Below are 20,693 nucleotides of genomic sequence, written 5' to 3'. Positions count from 1 at the left end.
ATTTAAGGTAATTGGCAAAAGAGCCAGAGGTGACACGAGGAAACATTTTTAATGAGTGGTTAGGATTTAGAATGCATTACCTGTTAGGGTGGGAGATAAAGATTCAATAGTAGCCGTCAAAAGGGAATTGGATAAATACTTGAAGTGAAAAAAATTGCAGGGATATGGGGAAAGAGCGGGGGGTGGGACTAACTGAATTACTCTTCGAAAGAGCCAGCGCAGATTCAATGCCCCGGGTGGCCTCCTTCTGTGCTGTAGTACTCTATGATTCTAGTATAGCCAGTCAGAACACCCTCAAAGCCTCCCTGATAAAATGCAATATCCTCACTGACACCTGGCCAAAGACCGCCCTAAGTGGAGGAAGAGCATCTGGGAAGGCGCTGAGCACCTCGAGTCTCGTCGCTGAGAGCATGCAGAAAACAAGCGCATGCAGCAGAAGGAGCATGCTGCAAACCAGGCTCCCCACCCACCCTTTCCTTCAACGACTGTCTGTCCCACCTGTGACAGAGACTGTAATTCCCGCATTGGACTGTACCCATCATCATCATCATAGGCAGTCCCTCGGAATCGAGGAAGATTTGCTTCCACTCCTGAAGTGACTTCTTTAGTGGCTGAACAATCCAATACGAGAGCCCCAGACTCGGTCACAGGTGGGACAGATAGTCATTGAGGGAGAAGGTGGGTGGGACAGGTTTGCCGTGCTCTTTCCACTGCCTGCGCTTGATTTCTGCAAGCTCTCGGCATTGAGACTCGAGGTGCTCAGCGCCCTCTCGATGCACTTCCTCCACTTAGGGCAGTCTTGGGCCAGGAACTCCCAGGTGTCAGTGAGGATGTCGCACTTTATCAGGGAGGCTTTGAGGATGTCCTTGTAGCGTCTCCGCTGCCCACCTTTGGCTCGTTTGCCGTGAAGGAGTACTTGCTTTGGGAGTCTCCTGTCTGGCATGCAAACTATGTGGCCTGCCCAGCGGAGCTGATCGAGTGTGGTCAGTGCGTCAATGCTAGGGATGTTAGCCTGGACAAGGACGCTGATGTTGGTGCGCCTATCCTCCCAGGGGATTTGTAGGATCTTGCGGAGACATCGTTGGTGATATTTTTCCAGCAACTGTACATGGACTGGACTGTACATTGTACATGGAGCATTGGACTATACAGTCACCTGAGAACTCACTTTTAGAGTGGAAGCAAGTCTTCCACTCTAAAAGTGAGGGACTACCTATGATGATGATTCGTGCATTGTTGTAAAATATATTTTTCCCCTCCTGTTGCTAGGTGCATTTTTAAGTTGCCAGCCTCGATTATTGCTGTGAGCTTTATTATGTTTTTAAATTCCATTTTTTCGGATTGCAACGTGCGGCATTTTTAAAATTCACCACCTCTGATATTGCCGCGTGCTCATGCTGCTACGTGCTTTATTTTTTCAGTTCCCTCCTCTCATGGTGCCATGTGTTGCATTTTGTTTTTAAATCTCCCACCTCTCCTCATACATCCAGAGGCACTGTTGTGAACGTCAAATGCCGATTCTAGCCAATCAGCTGAGAGCGGTCACGTGGTGCGGAGCGGACGGCGGGGAGGCTGTTTGCGGTGGAGCGAGGGTTGAGCATGGCCGCCAAGGTAAGAGGCCGGACAGGGCGAGGGCTGCACTCACCATTACCACAACCAGGGTGGGTGGGGATATGGCACCGTGCGGCCTCTCGTCTTCTGCTGCCTTGATTTTAAATAACATTTTTGTTCTCCGGTGATCAATTGCTCCTCACGTTCCTCGCCTGATCCTCGTTTCTTCTCTTCGGCCCCCATTGGCCACCAAGAGTTGAAAGAATTCAAGCGACATCCTTTTTTTGAGGATGAGTTTTTTAAAAAAAGAATTAGTGGCGTGCAAGATCCCACTCCCTGCACATTTTTGACGTATTTTGGTGTATGTCGTTAAACTTTAAAATGATTGATGGGATGGCATTCTCGAGAATAACTGGCTGGGCCTATTGGCATAAAGGGGCCTAAATGGTTTTTCTAAATTGATATTACCTCGACTATTGACAAATTAGTAACAGTAGCAGCCTGTAGGCATGACTGCTTACATGTTTGCATTCCCCTGGTTTGAATATAAACACAGCCACTGAATATAAAAGGGCTACAGGAGGGGTCAAAACTAAAAATCATGGTTTTATAACTAGGATGAAAACACTCTACCTAAATGCACACAGCATTCGAAATAAAGTAAATAAGTTGACGGCACAAATCATTACGAATGGGTATGATTTGATGGCCATTACAGAAACATGGTTGAAAGGTGGCCAAGACTGGGAATTAAACATACAGGGGTATCTGACGATTCAGAAAGATAGGCAAGAAGGGAAAGGAGGTGGGGTAGCTCTGTTAATAAAGGATGATATCAGGGCAGTTGTGAGGGATGATATTGGCTCCAATGAACAAAATGTTGAATCATTGTGGGTGGAGATTAGAGATAGTAAGGGGAAAAAGTCACTGGTCGGCATAGTTTATAGGCCCCCAAATAATAACTTCACGGTGGGGCGGGCAATAATCAAGGGAATAATGGAGGCATGTGAAAAAGGAACAGCAGTAGTCATGGGGGATTTTAACCTACATATCAATTGGTCAAATCAAATCGCACGGGGTAGCTTGGAGGAGGAATTCATAGAATGCATATGGGATTGTTTCTTAGAACAGTATGTTACAGAACCTACAAGGGAGCAAGCCATCTTAGATCTGGTCCTGTGTAATGAGACAGGAAAAATAAACGATCTCCTCGTAAAAGATCCTCTCGGAATGAGTGATCACAATATGGTTGAATTTGTAATACAGATTGAGGATGAGGAAGTTGTGTCAGAAACGAGCGTACTATGCTTAAACAAAGGGGACTACAGTGGGATGAGGGCAGAGTTGGCTAAAGTAGACTGGAAACACAGACTAAACGGTGGCACAATTGAGGAACAGTGGAGGACTTTTGAGGAGCTCTTTCATAGTGCGCAACAAAAATATATTCCAGTGAAAAAGAAGGGCGGCAAGAGAAGGGATAACCAGCCGTGGATAACCAAGGAAATAAAGGAAAGTATCAAATCAAAGACCAATGCGTATAAGGTGGCCAAGGTTAGTGGGAATTTAGAGGATTGGGAAAATTTTAAGCAACAGCAAAGAATGATTAAGAAAGCAATAAAGAAAGGGAAGATAGATTACGAAGGTAAACTTGCGCAAAACATAAAAACAGATAGTAAAAGCTTTTACAAATACATAAAGTAAATGTTGGTCCCTTAGAAGATGAAAAGGGAGATTTAATAATGGGAAATGTGGAAATGGCTGAGACCTTAAACAATTATTTTGCTTCCGTCTTCACAGTGGAAGACACAAAAACCATGCCAAAATTTGCAGGCCACAGGAATGTGGGAAGGGAGGACCTGGAGACAATCACTATCACTAGGAGGGTAGTGCTGGACAGGCTAATGGGACTCAAGGTAGACAAGTCCCCTGGTCCTGATGAAATGCATCCCAGGGTATTAAAAGAGATGGTGAAAGTTATAGCAGATGCATTCGTTATAATCTACCAAAATTCTCTGGACTCTGGGGAGGTACCAGCGGATTGGAAAGCAGCTAATGTAACGCCTCTGTTTAAAAAAGGGGGCAGGCAAAAAGCAAGTAACTATAGGCCGGTTAGTTTAACATCTGTAGTGGGGAAAATGCTTGAAACTATCATTAAGGAAGAAATAGTGGGACATCTGGATAGGAATAGTGCAATCAATCAGACGCAGCATGGATTCATGAAAGGGAAATCATGTTTAACTAACTTACTGGAATTCTTTGAGGATATAATGAGCATGGTGGATAGAGGTGTACCGATGGATGTGGTGTATTTAGATTTCCAAAAGGCATTCGATAAGGTGCCACACAAAAGGTTACTGCAGAAGATAAAGGTACGCGGAGTCAGAGGAAATGTATTAGCATGGATAGAGAATTGGCTGGCGAACAGAAAGTAGAGAGTCGGGATAAATGGGTCCTTTTCCGGTTGGAAATCAGTGGTTAGTGGTGTGCCACAGGGATCAGTGCTGGGACCACAACTGTTTACAATATACATAGATGACCTAGAAGAGGGGACAGAATGTAGTGCAACAAAATTTGCAGATGACACTAAAATTAGTGGGAAAGCGGGTTGTGTAGAGGACTCAGAGAGGCTACAAGGAGATTTGGATAGGTTAAGCGAATGGGCTAAGATTTGGCAGATGGAATACAATGTCGGAAAGTGTGAGGTCATCCACCTTGGGAAAAAAAACAGTAAAAGGGAATATTATTTGAATGGGGAGAAATTACAACATGCTGCGGTGCAGAGGGACCTGGGGGTCCTTGTGCATGAAACTCTTTTGAGTTAACCTGCAAAAACATAAAACATTAAAACCATGCCACCCGACCTGGGTGACACAGTAGACATTTTCAAGGCCCCTTTTTTTTTTGGTTTTTGGTTTTTTTTTTTGGGGCGCTAAAATCAAATTTTTCCAGTGCCCCCTATAAAAGGGGAGGGGGACACTAAAAGCACCGGCAATGAAAACAAATTAAACTTAAAAACGTAAAATCAAATTAAAATTTGGTTGCCGGGCGTGATGATGCACTCCAGTCCCTCCGGTGCCCACCTCTCGCGGAAGGCCGCGAGCGTACTGGTGGACACCGCGTGCTCCATCTCCAAGGACACCCTGGACCGGATGTAAGAGCGGAAGAGAGGCAGGCAGTCAGGTTGAACGACCCCCTCGACCGCCCGCTGCCTGGACCGGCTGATGGCACCCTTGGCCGTGCCCAGGAGCAGTCCTACGAGGAGGCCCTCGGACCTACCCGCTCCCCTCCGCACAGGGTGCCCAAAGATCAGGAGAGTGGGACTGAAGTGCAGCCAGAATTTCAGGAGCAGCCCCTTCAAATAATGGAACAGGGGCTGCAACCTCGTGCACTCAATAAAAACATGGAACACGGACTCCTCCAGACCGCAGAAATTGCAGGCGGCCTGGGAGTCCGTGAACCGGCTTAAAAATTTGTTGCACGGCACTGCTCCGTGCGCCACCCTCCAGGCCAAGTCCCCGATGAATAGTGGGAGGACCCCTGCGTAGAGTGCCCTCCATCGGGGACCCCCGCCTCCTCCGGACGGCAAGATGGTACGCCATGGCGTGTCCGGACGGCCGGCGAGGATGGCAAAGTTGAGGGTGTGCAGGAGCAGCCCGTACAGGAAACCCCTCCGCGCGGAACTGAAAGGCACGGAGGGGATTTCCCCGAGGCGGCTCAAGTTGTGAGGCGCCGGCCCCCGAGGGAGGTTCCGGGGTTTGGCGCCGATGAGGAATTCCGTCCGGACGGGGGTCAGTTCGGACGGGATCTCCCCACGTGCTTGAGCCTCCTCGATGCACCTAACGGAGTCAGGGCCCAGAGCTGTTTTTAGCGACTCGATGGCATCGGCCGCGTGGCGGATGTTGGCAGAATTTAGACGCCGCGCCAGCGTGTCTGGCGCCATCCAGCCCGCTCCTCCGCCATCGAGCAGGTCCCTGACCCTGGTCACCTCACCAGCCACAGCCCTCTCTTCCGACCGCCACATAAAGCCTCGGCCGTGGAGGTACGGATTCCCGAGCAGCGGTTCCTGCAGGACGGCCGCCACTCCAGCCGGCGGAGAGCTGCGCTTGGTGGAGACTTTGTTCCAGACCCTGATGAGTTCCCTGTAAAAGACAGGCAGCTCCCGGAGGGCGGTCCTGGCACCCCCCAAGTTCACAAACAGGAGCTGCGTGTCATAATTGAGGTCGAGCTGCTGGCGGAAGAAATACCTCGCCAGAGCACACCACCTAGGAGGGGGCTCGACGTAAAGGTATCTCTGCAGGGTCTGAAGACGGAAAGTCGCGAGCCGGGCGCTGACGCACACCAACGACTGACCGCCCTCCTCAAGCGGGAGACTCAGGACCGCGGCAGAGACCCAGTGCTTCCTGTTGTTCCAGAAGAAGTCCATCAGCTTCTTCTGTATCTTGGCGACAAACGCAGGGGGAGGGGTCAAAGTGACCAGCCGGTACCACAACATTGCGGCCACCAGCTGGTTTATGACTAGCGCTCGACCCCTGTAGGACAGCACTCGGAGCAGTCCTGTCCAGCGCCCTAGGCGAGCGGCGACCTTGGCCTCCAGCTCCTGCCAGTTCGCCGGCCAGGCTCCCTCGTCGGGGCTAAGGTAGACTCCCAGATAGAGGAGATGGGTCGTGCTCCAGGCAAAAGGCCTGAGCTCCTCCGGCAGGGAGTCCACCCGCCACTGACCCACCAGGAGTCCGGAACATTTCTCCCAGTTGATCCTGGCGGAGGACGCGGCCGAGTAAATCTCCTGGCACTCACGCATCCTCCGCAGGTCAGCGGGATCCTCTACCGCGAGGAGCACGTCATCGGCGTAAGCCGAGAGGACGACCTCCACGCCCGGCCCTTGCAGAGCCAGTCCCGTCAACCTCGTCCGCAAGAGGCGCAGGAAAGGCTCCACGCAAACAGCATATAACTGGCCGGACATGGGGCATCCCTGGCGCACCCCTCTCCTAAAGCGAAGGGGCGCCGTCAAGGACCCGTTAACCTTAATCAGACACTCCGCGGCGGCGTACAAAAGTCGGATCCGGGCGACGAAATGCGTCCCGAACCCGAAAGCGCGCAGAGTTCCGAGCAGATAGTCGTGATCCACCCTGTCGAACGCCTTCTCTTGGTCGAGGGATAGGAAGGCGACTGACAGACCAGCCTCCTGGGAACAATGGATGAGGTCCCGGACCAGATGGATGTTATCGTGAATTGTCCGGCCCGGGACCGTGTAGGACTGGTCGGGGTGGATCATGTGGTCCAGCACGGCACCAAGGCGAGCAGACATCGCCCTGGCGAAGATTTTGTAGTCCGTGCTGAGGAGGGAGACCGGGCGCCAGTTCTTAAGGAGGCGGAGATCGCCCTTCTTAGGCAGCAGGACGATGACTGCCCTGCGCCAAGAGAGGGGCATCTCCCCGGTCTCCAGACTTTCCCCCAGGACCCGCGCGTAGTCGCTCCCCAGGACGTCCCAGAACGCCCTGTGGAACTCCACGGTCAGCCCGTCCAGCCCCGGGGATTTTCCCCTCGAGAGCCGGGCGAGGGCACCGGTCAGCTCCGCCAGGCTTAGCGGAGCTTCCAGATTTTCGGCGCCCTCCGGGCTGACCTTCGGCAGGTCCTCCCACAAAACTCTACGCGCTTCCTCGCTGGACGGATCCGGAGAGAACAGAGCCCCGTAATATTCACGGACCCTGTTGTTGACGCCCTCCGGATCCGAGACGAGAGAGCCGTCGTCGGCCAGCAGCGTCAAGAGCTGCTTACGGACACTCTGCCTTTTTTCCAGCGAGTAGAAGAAGGGGGAGCCGCGGTCCAGATCCCGCAGGAACCGGATCCGCGACCTCACGAACGCGCCTCGGGACCCGACGAGCTGCAGGTCCTTCAGCGCGGCCTTCTTCGCTTCGTACACCGTCCGCAGGGCCGGGTCCCGGACGACTTGACCGAGACGGGCTTCCAGGTCGAGCACCTCTTTTTCTAGGCGCCCGACTCTGGCCGCCCGCCTCTTGGTCGACCCCCTCGCGTACTCTTGACAGAAGACGCGGACGTGAGCCTTGCCCACGTCCCACCATAGCCTCAAGGAGGGGAAGCCCCCCTGCTTCCTTCTCCAGTCGGACCAGAATCGACGGAACGAGTCCTGGAACCGCACGTCCTCCAGCAGCCGGTTGTTAAAGTGCCAGTACGCGGACCCCGTCCTCGCGCGGAGCGAAGCGAGCTCCGCCCACACCAGGTGGTGGTCCGAACACGGCACCGGCCGCATGGAGGCCGCCGGGACGCAGGAAACGTACGCCCGAGACACGTAAAGGCGGTCGACTCTCGACCATCCAACTCCAGGCCTCACCCAAGTAAAGGCGCTGGAGTCGGGGTGGAGATTTCGCCAGACGTCCACCAAGTCGAAGGACCCGACCAGGTCCCTCAACTTCTCCATCGCCGTCATGCACTGCGGGGCACCGGAGCGGTCCCTCGCCTCGAGGGTGCAGTTAAAATCCCCCCCGAGGACAATGCAGTCGCCGACGTCGACGGAGCCAAGAAGAGCGGACACCTCTTCAAAGAAGCGCGTTTGCTGCGGGCCGGGATGAGGGGCGTACACGTTCACGAGATGGAGCGGCACGTCCCCCAGGCGAACCGTTACGTGCAGCAAGCGGCCTGGCACGGGCTCCTCGACCCCCAAGATCTCCGGCTGAAAATGCGGGCCCAGCAAGATGGCCACCCCACTAGAAATGGCGGTGAGGTGGCTCATGCGGACCTCTCCTTGCCATTCCAGGAGCCACGTGGCTTCGTCTCCCGGAACGGTGTGGGTTTCTTGCAGGAAGCACACCGCATATTTCCCCTCCCGCAGGAGCGAAAAATTGTCAAATCTACGGCGTGCCCCTCTGCCGCCGTTGATGTTGAGGCTGGCTATGGTTATCTTCATGGCAAAAGCATAGTGCAACCTCTACCTTAACCTATTGTGGGGGAGGGAGCGGAGTCTTTTGTTGAACTCCGCTCCCTCCGCAGCCCAGCGAGGAGTCCCTCGAGCTCGCGCAGCTCAAGGTGCTGCTCCTTTGTCAAGGGCCCGCCCGCGGCCAAGGTTTTAACGGCGGCGCGGACGGACGCCTTGATCAGCTCTGGCTCGGACCATTTTTCCAGGGCCAGTCGGACTTGGTTGCAGCGACCCCGGCTCTGGGCCAAAAAGTCCCGGAGTTCCTTTGCAGGAATGAGGATGGTCTCGGCGGCGGCCGCGAGCAGATCCACCGCCTCGCTGGCGGTGGTCTCTAGTTCTTCTCCCGCGTCCCCCACCGAGTCCCCGTCCTCCTCCGGGAGGTGGCCGCCAGCAGCCGGCCCATCGACCGCACAAGGTACGGCAAATGAACCGGCCGCTCCAACCGGCCCTGGCTCTGCCCCGATCCCACCCCCAGGATCGTCGGCAGAGGAGTCCCCACTGGGCTCTTTTAAAAATGGTGCTGGGTCGGGAAATGACAGCGGAAGGGGTTCCCCCTCCGCCCCAGGAACTGGGGAACAAGGAGAGACCCGGCCATAGGAAATCCCCAGGCTCCCCAAGTGCACCAGCTCCAAAGTAAGGGGCGAGGGTGGGTGTTCCTCCCCCTCCCCGCTGCCACCCCTCGGCCCAGCATCTACAGTGTCATTAAATTTCTCAATATTTTGTATTTCTGCCGGGTCGAGCGACTCCCGGGGGAAGTTGGATAATAGCTGGGCGGGCTCAGGTTCGGCCTTTTCGGCCCCGCCCGCCTCGGTCCCCGGGACGCTCGACCCGGCGGCTACGCATTCTTCCACTAGCCCCACGCCCCCCACGACAGGCAGATCTTCCATGCCCTCCCCAGGAGGCAGCGACTGGGCAGCCTCGACTGCCTCACCCTCCCCGGGGAAAGACTCCTCGCGCCTGCAGCGCAATTTGGGGGCGCTGGTGGGGGACGCGGGACACGCGGCGGGCACCGACTCCTCCGCGGAGGGATGTTGTTCCTCCTCCGCCTCATTGGGGCGGTGCCTCTTTTTGTTCCTGGGGGCGCGCGGAGTCAGGGAGACCTCCATGTCTGCCGAGGCCTCCCGCTCCGCCCCCCCCTTTTCCTTTTCTTGCCCGCGCCCGGGCCCCTCTGTGGTGTTGTTCAAGGGCTCGGGCACGGGCTCGGGGCACCCCGCGCTCGCCGGTGACGGGGTTGGGCTGAGCGCGGTGGTCAAATTATCTGGCGCACTGAGGGGACCCGCCTCTTGATGTTTTGCCTTCTTCCGTGCCTTCTTTCCGGTCGGACGCTCTCCCTCCCCCCCGCCGGAGGCCCTGAAAACAAAGGCCTCCGACGATGCCCGCGCACCTACGGCTCCCGGCACGCGGACGCAGCTAGGGGGAGGGGTGGCGGCGGCGCTAGCCTTGGCCGCCTTCGGTGGTTTGGCGGCCTTGGAGGCGGGGCAGTTCTTACGAACGTGCCTCACCTCCCTGCAGGCATGGCACCGCACGCCGTCCGACGTCCAAAAGACGCGGTAGGCAGTCCCCTCGTGCACCACATTAAATGATCCCTCCGTCGTCTCCTCCCGTGCCAGCCGGACAAAGAGCTGGCGGCGGAAGGAGAACACGTGGCGCAGGCTGTTCTCCCTGAGGCCGAGCGGTATGGGGTTGATCCCCGACCTTACCTCCCCCAGTTGGTGTAGGTGAGGGAGGAGGAGCTCAGCGGGAACAAAGGGCGGGACGTTCGATATGATGACCCTCTGCGCGGTGGCCTCGAGAGGGTCCACCGGCAGGAACGTCCCGCCCACCGTGAGCCCCTTTTCGAGGGCCAGGGACACCGCCCGCTCCGACCCCAGGAAGAACACGGCCTTCCCAGACATCTTGGAGGCTGCGACAATGGCCGAGGGGCCGACTACCCCAGCCATCGCCCGCACGCACTCCTCAATGCTCATTGTGGGGTGAGTGTAGCTCTTGACCCCGTGTTTTTTAGTGATCAATCTGAAAGGTGGCAGGGCAGCGGGTGGCGCAGGAGGTGCCGTGGAAGCGGTTGCCACCTGCGCATATGTCCTCGCTGGCCCTACCACCGGCGTGGATGGGGTCGCCATCACGGGGTCCCTTTAAGGGCTACACCCACCCCAAAGTCACAGGCCTTAATGGTCTTTAATTGGCCTCGTTTGATTAGACTGAGCAGAGGAGCCCTTAATGAGGTACCTCTCCCCTAGTTGGTAATTGGGGAGGGGCCTTGCTCCCTCTGCTCAGTTGTCTTAATTGTTTTTTTTTAAATTAGGAAGAAAGGGCTCTCAGAGAGAGAGGGGAGAAACAGAGGGTAACGGAGAAAGAGAGAGGGGGGGTGGGAAGGGGGGAGGGGCTGCGAGGGCAGGTCTCCCCTCGCAGCTGTGGGTGGGTGCACTCCCCAGATGGCAAAACACACAAGCACAGTCTTTGGGTTGGTCTTCAGGTGGGGGGCGAAGACGTCTTCACCTGGGGTAGCTAGAGCCACCAGGCACACACTCCTAACGATCTCTAATAGGGTGATTCATGAAAATCTTCAGCCTGGTAGCTCCAGCTATCCCAGGCTAGGCAAATGTGGGGGGGTGGGGGGGGTTCCAATTGTGGGGGGGGCCTAGTTGTAAGCACGGCCCCCACGCACACTACCACACACACACACACCCCCCGCGATGTTCCGGCCCTCAGTGGTCTTCTTTCCTCCCCCCACCGATACAACAAAGTCTTTTTGGGAAATGCACCCACACCCACCTGTAGAAGATGTAGAGTCTCCCTCCTTCCACACTGGATGTTGTTGGTTTTTCCCCCTCTCTCCAACTCCTTGCAGAAATGGTAAAAAATGTTGAAATGTTTTCTGTTCTCCTCCTCTCCCTCTGGGTAAAAGTGGTGGTGAAGCCCCTTCCTTCCTTCTCTTCCTGGGCTGGTCTCAGGGCTCTCCAGGCAGGAGCTCAAGTTGATAGCAGCTGCTCTCTGCAGCTCAGCTCCAACTGAGCAGGACACGCCTCCACTGCTCTACGATTGGTTCCTTGTGCATGAAACTCTTTTTGGAAAAATTTCACGCGGCGCGATAGCTGACCGCTGAAGGACTCGAACCTGCAATCTTCTGATAAGATCACAGTTACAATCGAAGTCAGACATCTTATCCTTTAGGCCACGCGGCCGCTAATTCCTTGTGCATGAAACTCTTTTGAGTTAACCTGCAAAAACATAAAACATTAAAACCATGCCACCCGACCTGGGTGACACAGCAGACATTTTCAAGGCCCCTTTTTTTTTTTTGGTTTTTGGTTTTTTTTGGGGCGCTAAAATCAAATTTTTCCAGTGCCCCCTATAAAAGGGAAGGGGGACACTAAAAGCACCGGCAATTAAAACAAATTAAACTTAAAAACGTAAAATCAAATTAAAATTTGGTTGCCGGGCGTGATGATGCACTCCAGTCCCTCCGGTGCCCACCTCTCGCGGAAGGCCGCGAGCGTACCGGTGGACACCGCGTGCTCCATCTCCAAGGACACCCTGGACCGGATGTAAGAGCGGAAGAGAGGCAGGCAGTCAGGTTGAACGACCCCCTCGACCGCCCGCTGCCTGGACCGGCTGATGGCACCCTTGGCCGTGCCCAGGAGCAGTCCTACGAGGAGGCCTTCGGACCTACCCGCTCCCCTCCGCACAGGGTGCCCAAAGATCAGGAGAGTGGGACTGAAGTGCAGCCAGAATTTCAGGAGCAGCCCCTTCAAATAGTGGAACAGGGGCTGCAACCTTGTGCATTCAATAAAAACATGGAACACGGACTCCTCCAGACCGCAGAAATTGCAGGCGGCCTGGGAGTCCGTGAACCGGCTTAAAAATTTATTGCACGGCACTGCTCCGTGCAACACCCTCCAGGCCAAGTCCCCGATGAATAGTGGGAGGACCCCTGCGTAGAGTGCCCTCCATCGGGGACCCCCGCCTCCTCCGGACGGCAAGATGGTACGCCATGGCGTGTCCGGACGGCCGGCGAGGATGGCAAAGTTGAGGGTGTGCAGGAGCAGCCCGTACAGGAAACCCCTCCGCGCGGAACTGAAAGGCACGGAGGGGATTTCCCCGAGGCGGCTCAAGTTGTGAGGCGCCGGCCCCCGAGGGAGGTTCCGGGGTTTGGCGCCGATGAGGAATTCCGTCCGGACGGGGGTCAGTTCGGACGGGATCTCCCCCCGTGCTTGAGCCTCCTCGATGCACCTAACGGAGTCAGGGCCCAGAGCTGTTTTTAGCGACTCGATGGCATCGGCCGCGTGGCGGACGTTGGCAGAATTTAGGCGCCGCGCCAGCGTGTCTGGCGCCATCCAGCCCGCTCCTCCGCCATCGAGCAGGTCCCTGACCCTGGTCACCTCACCAGCCACAGCCCTCTCTTCCGACCGCCACATAAAGCCTCGGCCGTGGAGGTACGGATTCCCGAGCAGCGGTTCCTGCAGGACGGCCGCCACTCCAGCCGGCGGAGAGCTGCGCTTGGTGGAGACTTTGTTCCAGACCCTGATGAGTTCCCTGTAAAAGACAGGCAGCTCCCGGAGGGCGGTCCTGGCACCCCCCAAGTTCACAAACAGGAGCTGCGTGTCATAATTGAGGTCGAGCTGCTGGCGGAAGAAATACCTCGCCAGAGCGCACCACCTAGGAGGGGGCTCGACGTAAAGGTATCTCTGCAGGGTCTGAAGACGGAAAGTCGCGAGCTGGGCGCTGACGCACACCAACGACTGACCGCCCTCCTCAAGCGGGAGACTCAAGACCGCGGCAGAGACCCAGTGCTTCCTGTTGTTCCAGAAGAAGTCCACCAGCTTCTTCTGTATCTTGGCGACAAACGCAGGGGGAGGGGTCAAAGTGACCAGCCGGTACCACAACATTGCGGCCACCAGCTGGTTTATGACTAGCGCTCGACCCCTGTAGGACAGCACTCGGAGCAGTCCTGTCCAGCGCCCTAGGCGAGCGGCGACCTTGGCCTCCAGCTCCTGCCAGTTCGCCGGCCAGGCTCCCTCGTCGGGGCTAAGGTAGACTCCCAGATAGAGGAGATGGGTCGTGCTCCAGGCAAAAGGCCTGAGCTCCTCCGGCAGGGAGTCCACCCGCCACTGACCCACCAGGAGTCCGGAACATTTCTCCCAGTTGATCCTGGCGGAGGACGCGGCCGAGTAAATCTCCTGGCACTCACGCATCCTCCGCAGGTCAGCGGTATCCTCTATCGCGAGGAGCACGTCATCGGCGTAAGCCGAGAGGACGACCTCCACGCCCGACCCTTGCAGAGCCAGTCCCGTCAACCTCGTCCGCAAGAGGCGCAGGAAAGGCTCCACGCAAACGGCGTATAACTGGCCGGACATGGGGCATCCCTGGCGCACCCCTCTCCTAAAGCGAAGGGGCGCCGTCAAGGACCCGTTAACCTTAATCAGACACTCCGCGGCGGCGTACAAAGGTCGGATCCGGGCGACGAAATGCGTCCCGAACCCGAAAGCGCGCAGAGTTCCGAGCAGATAGTCGTGATCCACCCTGTCGAACGCCTTCTCTTGGTCGAGGGATAGGAAGGCGACCGACAGACCAGCCTCCTGGGAACAATGGATGAGGTCCCGGACCAGATGGATGTTATCTTGGATTGTCCGGCCCGGGACCGTGTATGACTGGTCGGGGTGGATCATGTGGTCCAGCACGGCACCAAGGCGAGCAGACATCGCCCTGGCGAAGATTTTGTAGTCCGTGCTGAGGAGGGAGACCGGGCGCCAGTTCTTAAGGAGGCGGAGATCGCCCTTCTTAGGCAGCAGGACGATGACTGCCCTGCGCCAAGAGAGGGGCATCTCCCCGGTCGCCAGACTTTCCCCCAGGACCCGCGCGTAGTCGCTCCCCAGGACGTCCCAGAACGCCCTGTGGAACTCCACGGTCAGCCCGTCCAGCCCCGGGGATTTTCCCCTCGAGAGCCGGGCGAGGGCACCGGTCAGCTCCGCCAGGCTTAGCGGAGCTTCCAGATTTTCGGCGCCCTCCGGGCCGACCTTCGGCAGGTCCTCCCACAAAACTCTACGCGCTTCCTCGCTGGACGGATCCGGAGAGAACAGAGCCCCGTAATATTCACGGACCCTGTTGTTGACGCTCTCCGGATCCGAGACGAGAGAGCCGTCGTCGGCCAGCAGCGTCAAGAGCTGCTTACGGACACTCTGCCTTTTTTCCAGCGAGTAGAAGAAGGGGGAGCCGCGGTCCAGATCCCGCAGGAACCGGATCCGCGACCTCACGAACGCGCCTCGGGACCCGACGAGCTGCAGGTCCTTCAGCGCGGCCTTCTTCGCTTCGTACACCGTCCGCAGGGCCGGGTCCTGGACGACTTGACCGAGACGGGCTTCCAGGTCGAGCACCTCTTTTTCTAGGCGCCCGACTCTGGCCGCCCGCCTCTTGGTCGACCCCCTCGCGTACTCTTGACAGAAGACGCGGACGTGAGCCTTGCCCACGTCCCACCATAGCCTCAAGGAGGGGAAGCCCCCCTGCTTCCTTCTCCAGTCGGACCAGAATCGACGGAACGAGTCCTGGAACCGCACGTCCTCCAGCAGCCGGTTGTTAAAGTGCCAGTACGCGGACCCCGTCCTCGCGCGGAGCGAAGCGAGCTCCGCCCACACCAGGTGGTGGTCCGAACACGGCACCGGCCGCATGGAGGCTGCCGGGACGCAGGAAACGTACGCCCGAGACACGTAAAGGCGGTCGACTCTAGACCATCCAACTCCAGGCCTCACCCAAGTAAAGGCGCTGGAGTCGGGGTGGAGATTTCGCCAGACGTCCGCCAAGTCGAAGGACCCGACCAGGTCCCTCAACTTCTCCATCGCCGTCATGCACTGCGGGGCACCGGAGCGGTCCCTCGCCTCGAGGGTGCAGTTAAAATCCCCCCCGAGGACAATGCAGTCGCCGACGTCGACGGAGCCAAGAAGAGCGGACACCTCTTCAAAGAAGCGCGTTTGCTGCGGGCCGGGATGAGGGGCGTACACGTTCACGAGATGGAGCGGCACGTCCCCCAGGCGAACCGTTACGTGCAGCAAGCGGCCTGGCACGGGCTCCTCGACCCCCAAGATCTCCGGCTGAAAATGCGGGCCCAGCAAGATGGCCACCCCACTAGAAATGGCGGTGAGGTGGCTCATGCGGACCTCTCCTTGCCATTCCAGGAGCCACGTGGCTTCGTCTCCCGGAACGGTGTGGGTTTCTTGCAGGAAGCACACCGCATATTTCCCCTCCCGCAGGAGCGAAAAATTGTCAAATCTACGGCGTGCCCCTCTGCCGCCGTTGATGTTGAGGCTGGCTATGGTTATCTTCATGGCAAAAGCATAGTGCAACCTCTACCTTAACCTATTGTGGGGGAGGGAGCGGAGTCTTTTGTTGAACTCCGCTCCCTCCGCAGCCCAGCGAGGAGTCCCTCGAGCTCGCGCAGCTCAAGGTGCTGCTCCTTTGTCAAGGGCCCGCCCGCGGCCAAGGTTTTGACGGCGGCGCGGACGGACCCCTTGATCAGTTCCGGCTCGGACCATTTTTCCAGGGCCAGTCGGGCTTGGTCGCGGCGACCCCGGCTCTGGGCCAAAAAGTCCCGGAGTTCCTTTGCAGGAATGAGGAGGGCCTCAGCGGCGGCCGCGAGCAGATCCACCGCCTCCCTGGCGGTGGTCTCTAGTTCTTCTCCCGCGTCCCCCACCGAGTCCCCGTCCTCCTCCGGGAGGTGGCCGCCAGCAGCCGGCCCATCGACCGCACAAGGTACGGCAAATGAACCGGCCGCTCCAACCGGCCCTGGCACTGCCCCGATCCCACCCCCAGGATCGTCGGCAGAGGAGTCCCCACTGGGCTCTTTTAAAAATGGTGCTGGGTCGGGAAATGACAGCGGAAGGGGTTCCCCCTCCGCCCCAGGAACCGGAGAACAAGGAGAGACCCGGCCATAGGAGATCCCCAGGCTCCCCAAGTGCTCCAGCTCCAAAGTAAGAGGCGAGGGTGGGTGTTCCTCCCCCTCCCCGCTGCCACCCCCCGGCCCAGCATCTACAGTTTCATTAAAATCAGTTTGTGTTTCTGCCGGGTCGAGCGACTCCCGGGGGAAGTTGGGTATTGGCTGGGCGGGCTCAGGTTCGGCCTTTTCGGCCTCGCCCGCCTCAGTCCCCGGGACGCCCGGCCCGGCGGCAATGCATTCCTCCGCGGTCCCCACGCCCCCCACGACAGGCAGATCTTCCATGCCATCCCCAGGAGGCAGCGGCTGGGCAGCCTCGACTGCCTCACCCTCCCCGGGGACAGACTCTTCGCGCCTGCAGCGCAATTTGGGAGCGCTGGTGGGGGACGCGGGACACGCGGCGGGCACCGACTCCTCCGCGGAGGGATGTTGTTCCCCCTCCGCCTCATCGGAGCCGCGCCTCCTTTTGTTCCTGGGGGCGCGCGGAGGCAGGGAGACCCCCATGTCTGCCGAGGCCTCCCGCTCCGCCCCCCCCTTTTCCTTTTCTTGCCCGCGCCTGGGCCCCTCTGTGGTGTTATTCAAGGGCCCGGGCACGGGCTCGGGGCACCCCGCGCTCGCCGGTGACTGGGTTGGGCTGAGCGCGGTGGTCAAATTGTCTGGCGCACCGAGGGGACCCGCCTCTGGATGTTTTGTCTTCTTCCGCGCCTTCCTTCCGGTCGGACGCTCTCCCTCCCCCCCGCCGGAGGCCCTGAAAACAAAGGTCTCCGACGATGCCCGCGCACCCATGGCTCCCGGCACGCGGACGCAGCTAGGGGGAGGGGTGGCGGCGGCGCCAGCCTTGGCCGCCTTCGGTGGTTTGGCGGCCTTGGAGGCGGGGCAGTTCTTGCGAACGTGCCCCACCTCCTTGCAGGCATGGCACCGCACGCCGTCCAACGTCCAGAAGACGCGGTAGGCAGTCCCCTCGTGCACCACATTAAAATTTCCCTCCGTCGTCTCCTCCCGCGCCAGCCGGACAAAGAGCTGGCGGCGGAAGGAGAACACGTGGCGCAGGCTGTTCTCCCTGAGGCCGAGCGGTATGGGGTTGATCCCCGACCTTACCTCCCCCAGTTGTTGTAGGTGAGGGAGGAGGAGCTCAGCGGGAACAAAGGGCGGGACGTTCGACACGATGACCCTCTGCGCGGTGGCCTCGAGAGGATCCACCGGCAGGAACGTCCCGCCCACCGTGAGCCCCCTTTCGAGGGCCAGGGACACCGCCCGCTCCGACCCCAGGAAGAAAACAGCCTTCCCAGACATCTTGGAGGCCGCGACAATGGCCGAGGGGCCGACTACCCCAGCCATCGCCCGCACGCACTCTTCGATGCTCATTGTGGGGTGAGTGTAGCTCTTGACCCCGTGTTTCTTCGTAATGAGTCTGAATGGTGGCAGGGCAGCGGGTGGCGCAGGAGGTGCCGTGGGAGCGGTTGCCACCTGCGCATATGTCTTCGCTGGCCCTGCCACCGGCGTGGATGGGGTCGCCATCACGGGGTCCCTTTAAGGGCTACACCCACCCCAAAGTCACAGGCCTTAATGGTCTTTAATGGCCTCGTATATTTAACTGAGCAGAGGAGCCCTTAACGAGGCACCTCTCCCCTCGTTGGTAATTGGGGAGAGGCCTTGCTCCCTCTGCTCAGTTGTCTTAATTGTTTTTTTTTTAAATTTGGAAGGAAAGGGTTCTCAGAGAGAGAGGGGAGAAACAGAGTAGCAGAGAAAGAGAGAGGGGGGTGGGAAGTGGGGGGGGCTGCGAGGGCAGGTCTCCCCTCGCAGCTGTGGGTGGGTGCACTCCCCAGATTGCAAAAACACAAACACAGTCTTTGGGATGGTCTTCAGGTGGGGGGCGAAGATGTCTTCACCTGGGGTAGCTAGAGCCACCAGGCACACACTCCTAACGATCTCTAATAGGGTGATTAATGAAAATCTTCAGCCTGGTAGCTCCAGCTATCCCAGGCTAGGCAAATGTGGAGGGGTGGGGGGGGTTCCAATTGTGGGGGGGGCCTAGTTGTAAGCACGGCCCCCACGCACACTACCACACACACACACACACCCCCCGCGATGTTCCGGCCCTCAGTGGTCTTCTTTCCTCCCCCCACCGATACAACAAAGTCTTTTTGGGAAATGCACCCACACCCACCTGTAGAAGATGTAGAGTCTCCCTCCTTCCACACTGGATGTTGTTGGTTTTTCCCCCTCTCTCCAACTCCTTGCAGAAATGGTAAAAAATGTTGAAATGTTTTCTGTTCTCCTCCTCTCCCTCTGGGTAAAAGTGGTGGTGAAGCCCCTTCCTTCCTTCTCTTCCTGGGCTGGTCTCAGGGCTCTCCAGGCAGGAGCTCAAGTTGATAGCAGCTGCTCTCTGCAGCTCAGCTCCAACTGAGCAGGACACGCCTCCACTGCTCTACGATTGGTTCCTTGTGCATGAAACTCTTTTTGGAAAAATTTCACGCGGCGCGATAGCTGACCGCTGAAGGACTCGAACCTGCAATCTTCTGATAAGATCACAGTTACAATCGAAGTCAGACATCTTATCCTTTAGGCCACGCGGCCGCTAATTCCTTGTGCATGAAACTCTTTTGAGTTTACCTGCGAAAACATAAAACATTAAAGAGTGCCACCCGACCTGGGTGACACTCCAGACATTTCCAAGGCCCTTTTTTTCCCCCCTTTTTTTTGTTTTTTTTTTGTGTTTTTCTTTTTTTTTGGTTTTTTTTTTGGGCACTAAAATCACAATTTTTCCCCAGTGCCCCCTATAAAAGGGAAGGGGACACTAAAAGCACCGGCAATTAAAACAAATTAACTTTAAAACGTAAAATCAAATTAAAATTTGGTTGCCGGGCGTGATGATGCACTCCAGTCCCTCCGGTGCCCACCTCTCGCGGAAGGCCGCGAGCGTACCGGTGGACACCGCGTGCTCCATCTCCAAGGACACCCTGGACCGGATGTAAGAGCGGAAGAGAGGCAGGCAGTCAGGTTGAACGACCCCCTCGACCGCCCGCTGCCTGGACCGGCTGATGGCACCCTTGGCCGTGCCCAGGAGCAGTCCTACGAGGAGGCCTTCGGACCTACCCGCTCCCCTCCGCACAGGGTGCCCAAAGATCAGGAGAGTGGGACTGAAGTGCAGCCAGAATTTCAGGAGCAGCCCCTTCAAATAGTGGAACAGGGGCTGCAACCTCGTGCACTCAATAAAAACATGGAACACGGACTCCTCCAGACCGCAGAAATTGCAGGCGGCCTGGGAGTCCGTGAACCGGCTTAAAAATTTGTTGCATGGCACTGCTCCGTGCACCACCCTCCAGGCCAAGTCCCCGATGAACAGTGGGAGGACCCCTGCGTAGAGTGCCCTCCATCGGGGACCCCCGCCTCCTCCGGACGGCAAGATGGTACGCCATGGCGTGTCCGGACGGCCGGCGAGGATGGCAAAGTTGAGGGTGTGCAGGAGCAGCCCGTACAGGAAACCCCTCCGCGCGGAACTGAAAGGCACGGAGGGGATTTCCCGGAGGCGGCTCAAGTTGTGAGGCGCCGGCCCCCGAGGGAGGTTCCGGGGTTTGGCGCCGATGAGGAATTCCGTCCGGACGGGGGTCAGTTCGGACGGGATCTCCCCACGTGCTTGAGCCTCCTCGATGCACCTAACGGAGTCAGGGCCCAGAGCTGTTTTTAGCGACTCGATGGCATCGGCCGCGTGGCGGACGTTGGCAGAGTTTAAGCGCCGCGCCAGCGTGTCTGGCGCCATCCAGCCCGCTCCTCCGCCATCGAGCAGGTCCCTGACCCTGGTCACCTCACCAGCCACAGCCCTCTCTTCCGACCGCCACATGAAGCCTCGGCCGTGGAGGTACGGATTCCCGAGCAGCGGCTCCTGCAGGACGGCCGCCACTCCAGCCGGCGGAGAGCTGCGCTTGGTGGAGACTTTGTTCCAGACCCTGATGAGTTCCCTGTAAAAGACAGGCAGCTCCCGGAGGGCGGTCCTGGCACCCCCCAAGTTCACAAACAGGAGCTGCGTGTCATAATTGAGGTCGAGCTGCTGGCGGAAGAAATACCTCGCCAGAGCGCACCACCTAGGAGGGGGCTCGACGTAAAGGTATCTCTGCAGGGTCTGAAGACGGAAAGTCGCGAGCTGGGCGCTGACGCACACCAACGACTGACCGCCCTCCTCAAGCGGGAGACTCAAGACCGCGGCAGAGACCCAGTGCTTCCTGTTGTTCCAGAAGAAGTCCACCAGCTTCTTCTGTATCTTGGCGACAAACGCAGGGGGAGGGGTCAAAG

General features: G+C 57.9%; 1 protein-coding gene across 3 annotated transcripts in view; it reads left to right on the top strand.

Annotated features, from left to right (window-relative positions):
• The first annotated feature begins 1,560 nt into the window (after window positions 1–1,560).
• Window positions 1,561–20,693, top strand: part of LOC139264492 (electrogenic aspartate/glutamate antiporter SLC25A13, mitochondrial) — a 343,232-nt gene continuing 324,099 nt past the window's right edge. For all 3 annotated transcript variants that reach the window (XR_011593353.1, XM_070881056.1, XM_070881055.1), the window contains exon 1: window positions 1,561–1,611. Coding sequence is in view for 2 of the 3 variants with exons in the window: in XM_070881056.1 (XP_070737157.1) it covers window positions 1,600–1,611 (12 nt within the window). In the remaining variant the exon portion in view is untranslated. The remainder of the gene's footprint in view (window positions 1,612–20,693) is intronic.

This window comes from Pristiophorus japonicus, chromosome 5 (assembly GCF_044704955.1).
Source record: "Pristiophorus japonicus isolate sPriJap1 chromosome 5, sPriJap1.hap1, whole genome shotgun sequence".
In the NCBI taxonomy this organism is placed as follows: domain Eukaryota; kingdom Metazoa; phylum Chordata; class Chondrichthyes; family Pristiophoridae; genus Pristiophorus; species Pristiophorus japonicus.
Note: the sequence above shows the minus strand (reverse complement) of the source record. Positions and strands in the feature narration are given on the sequence as shown.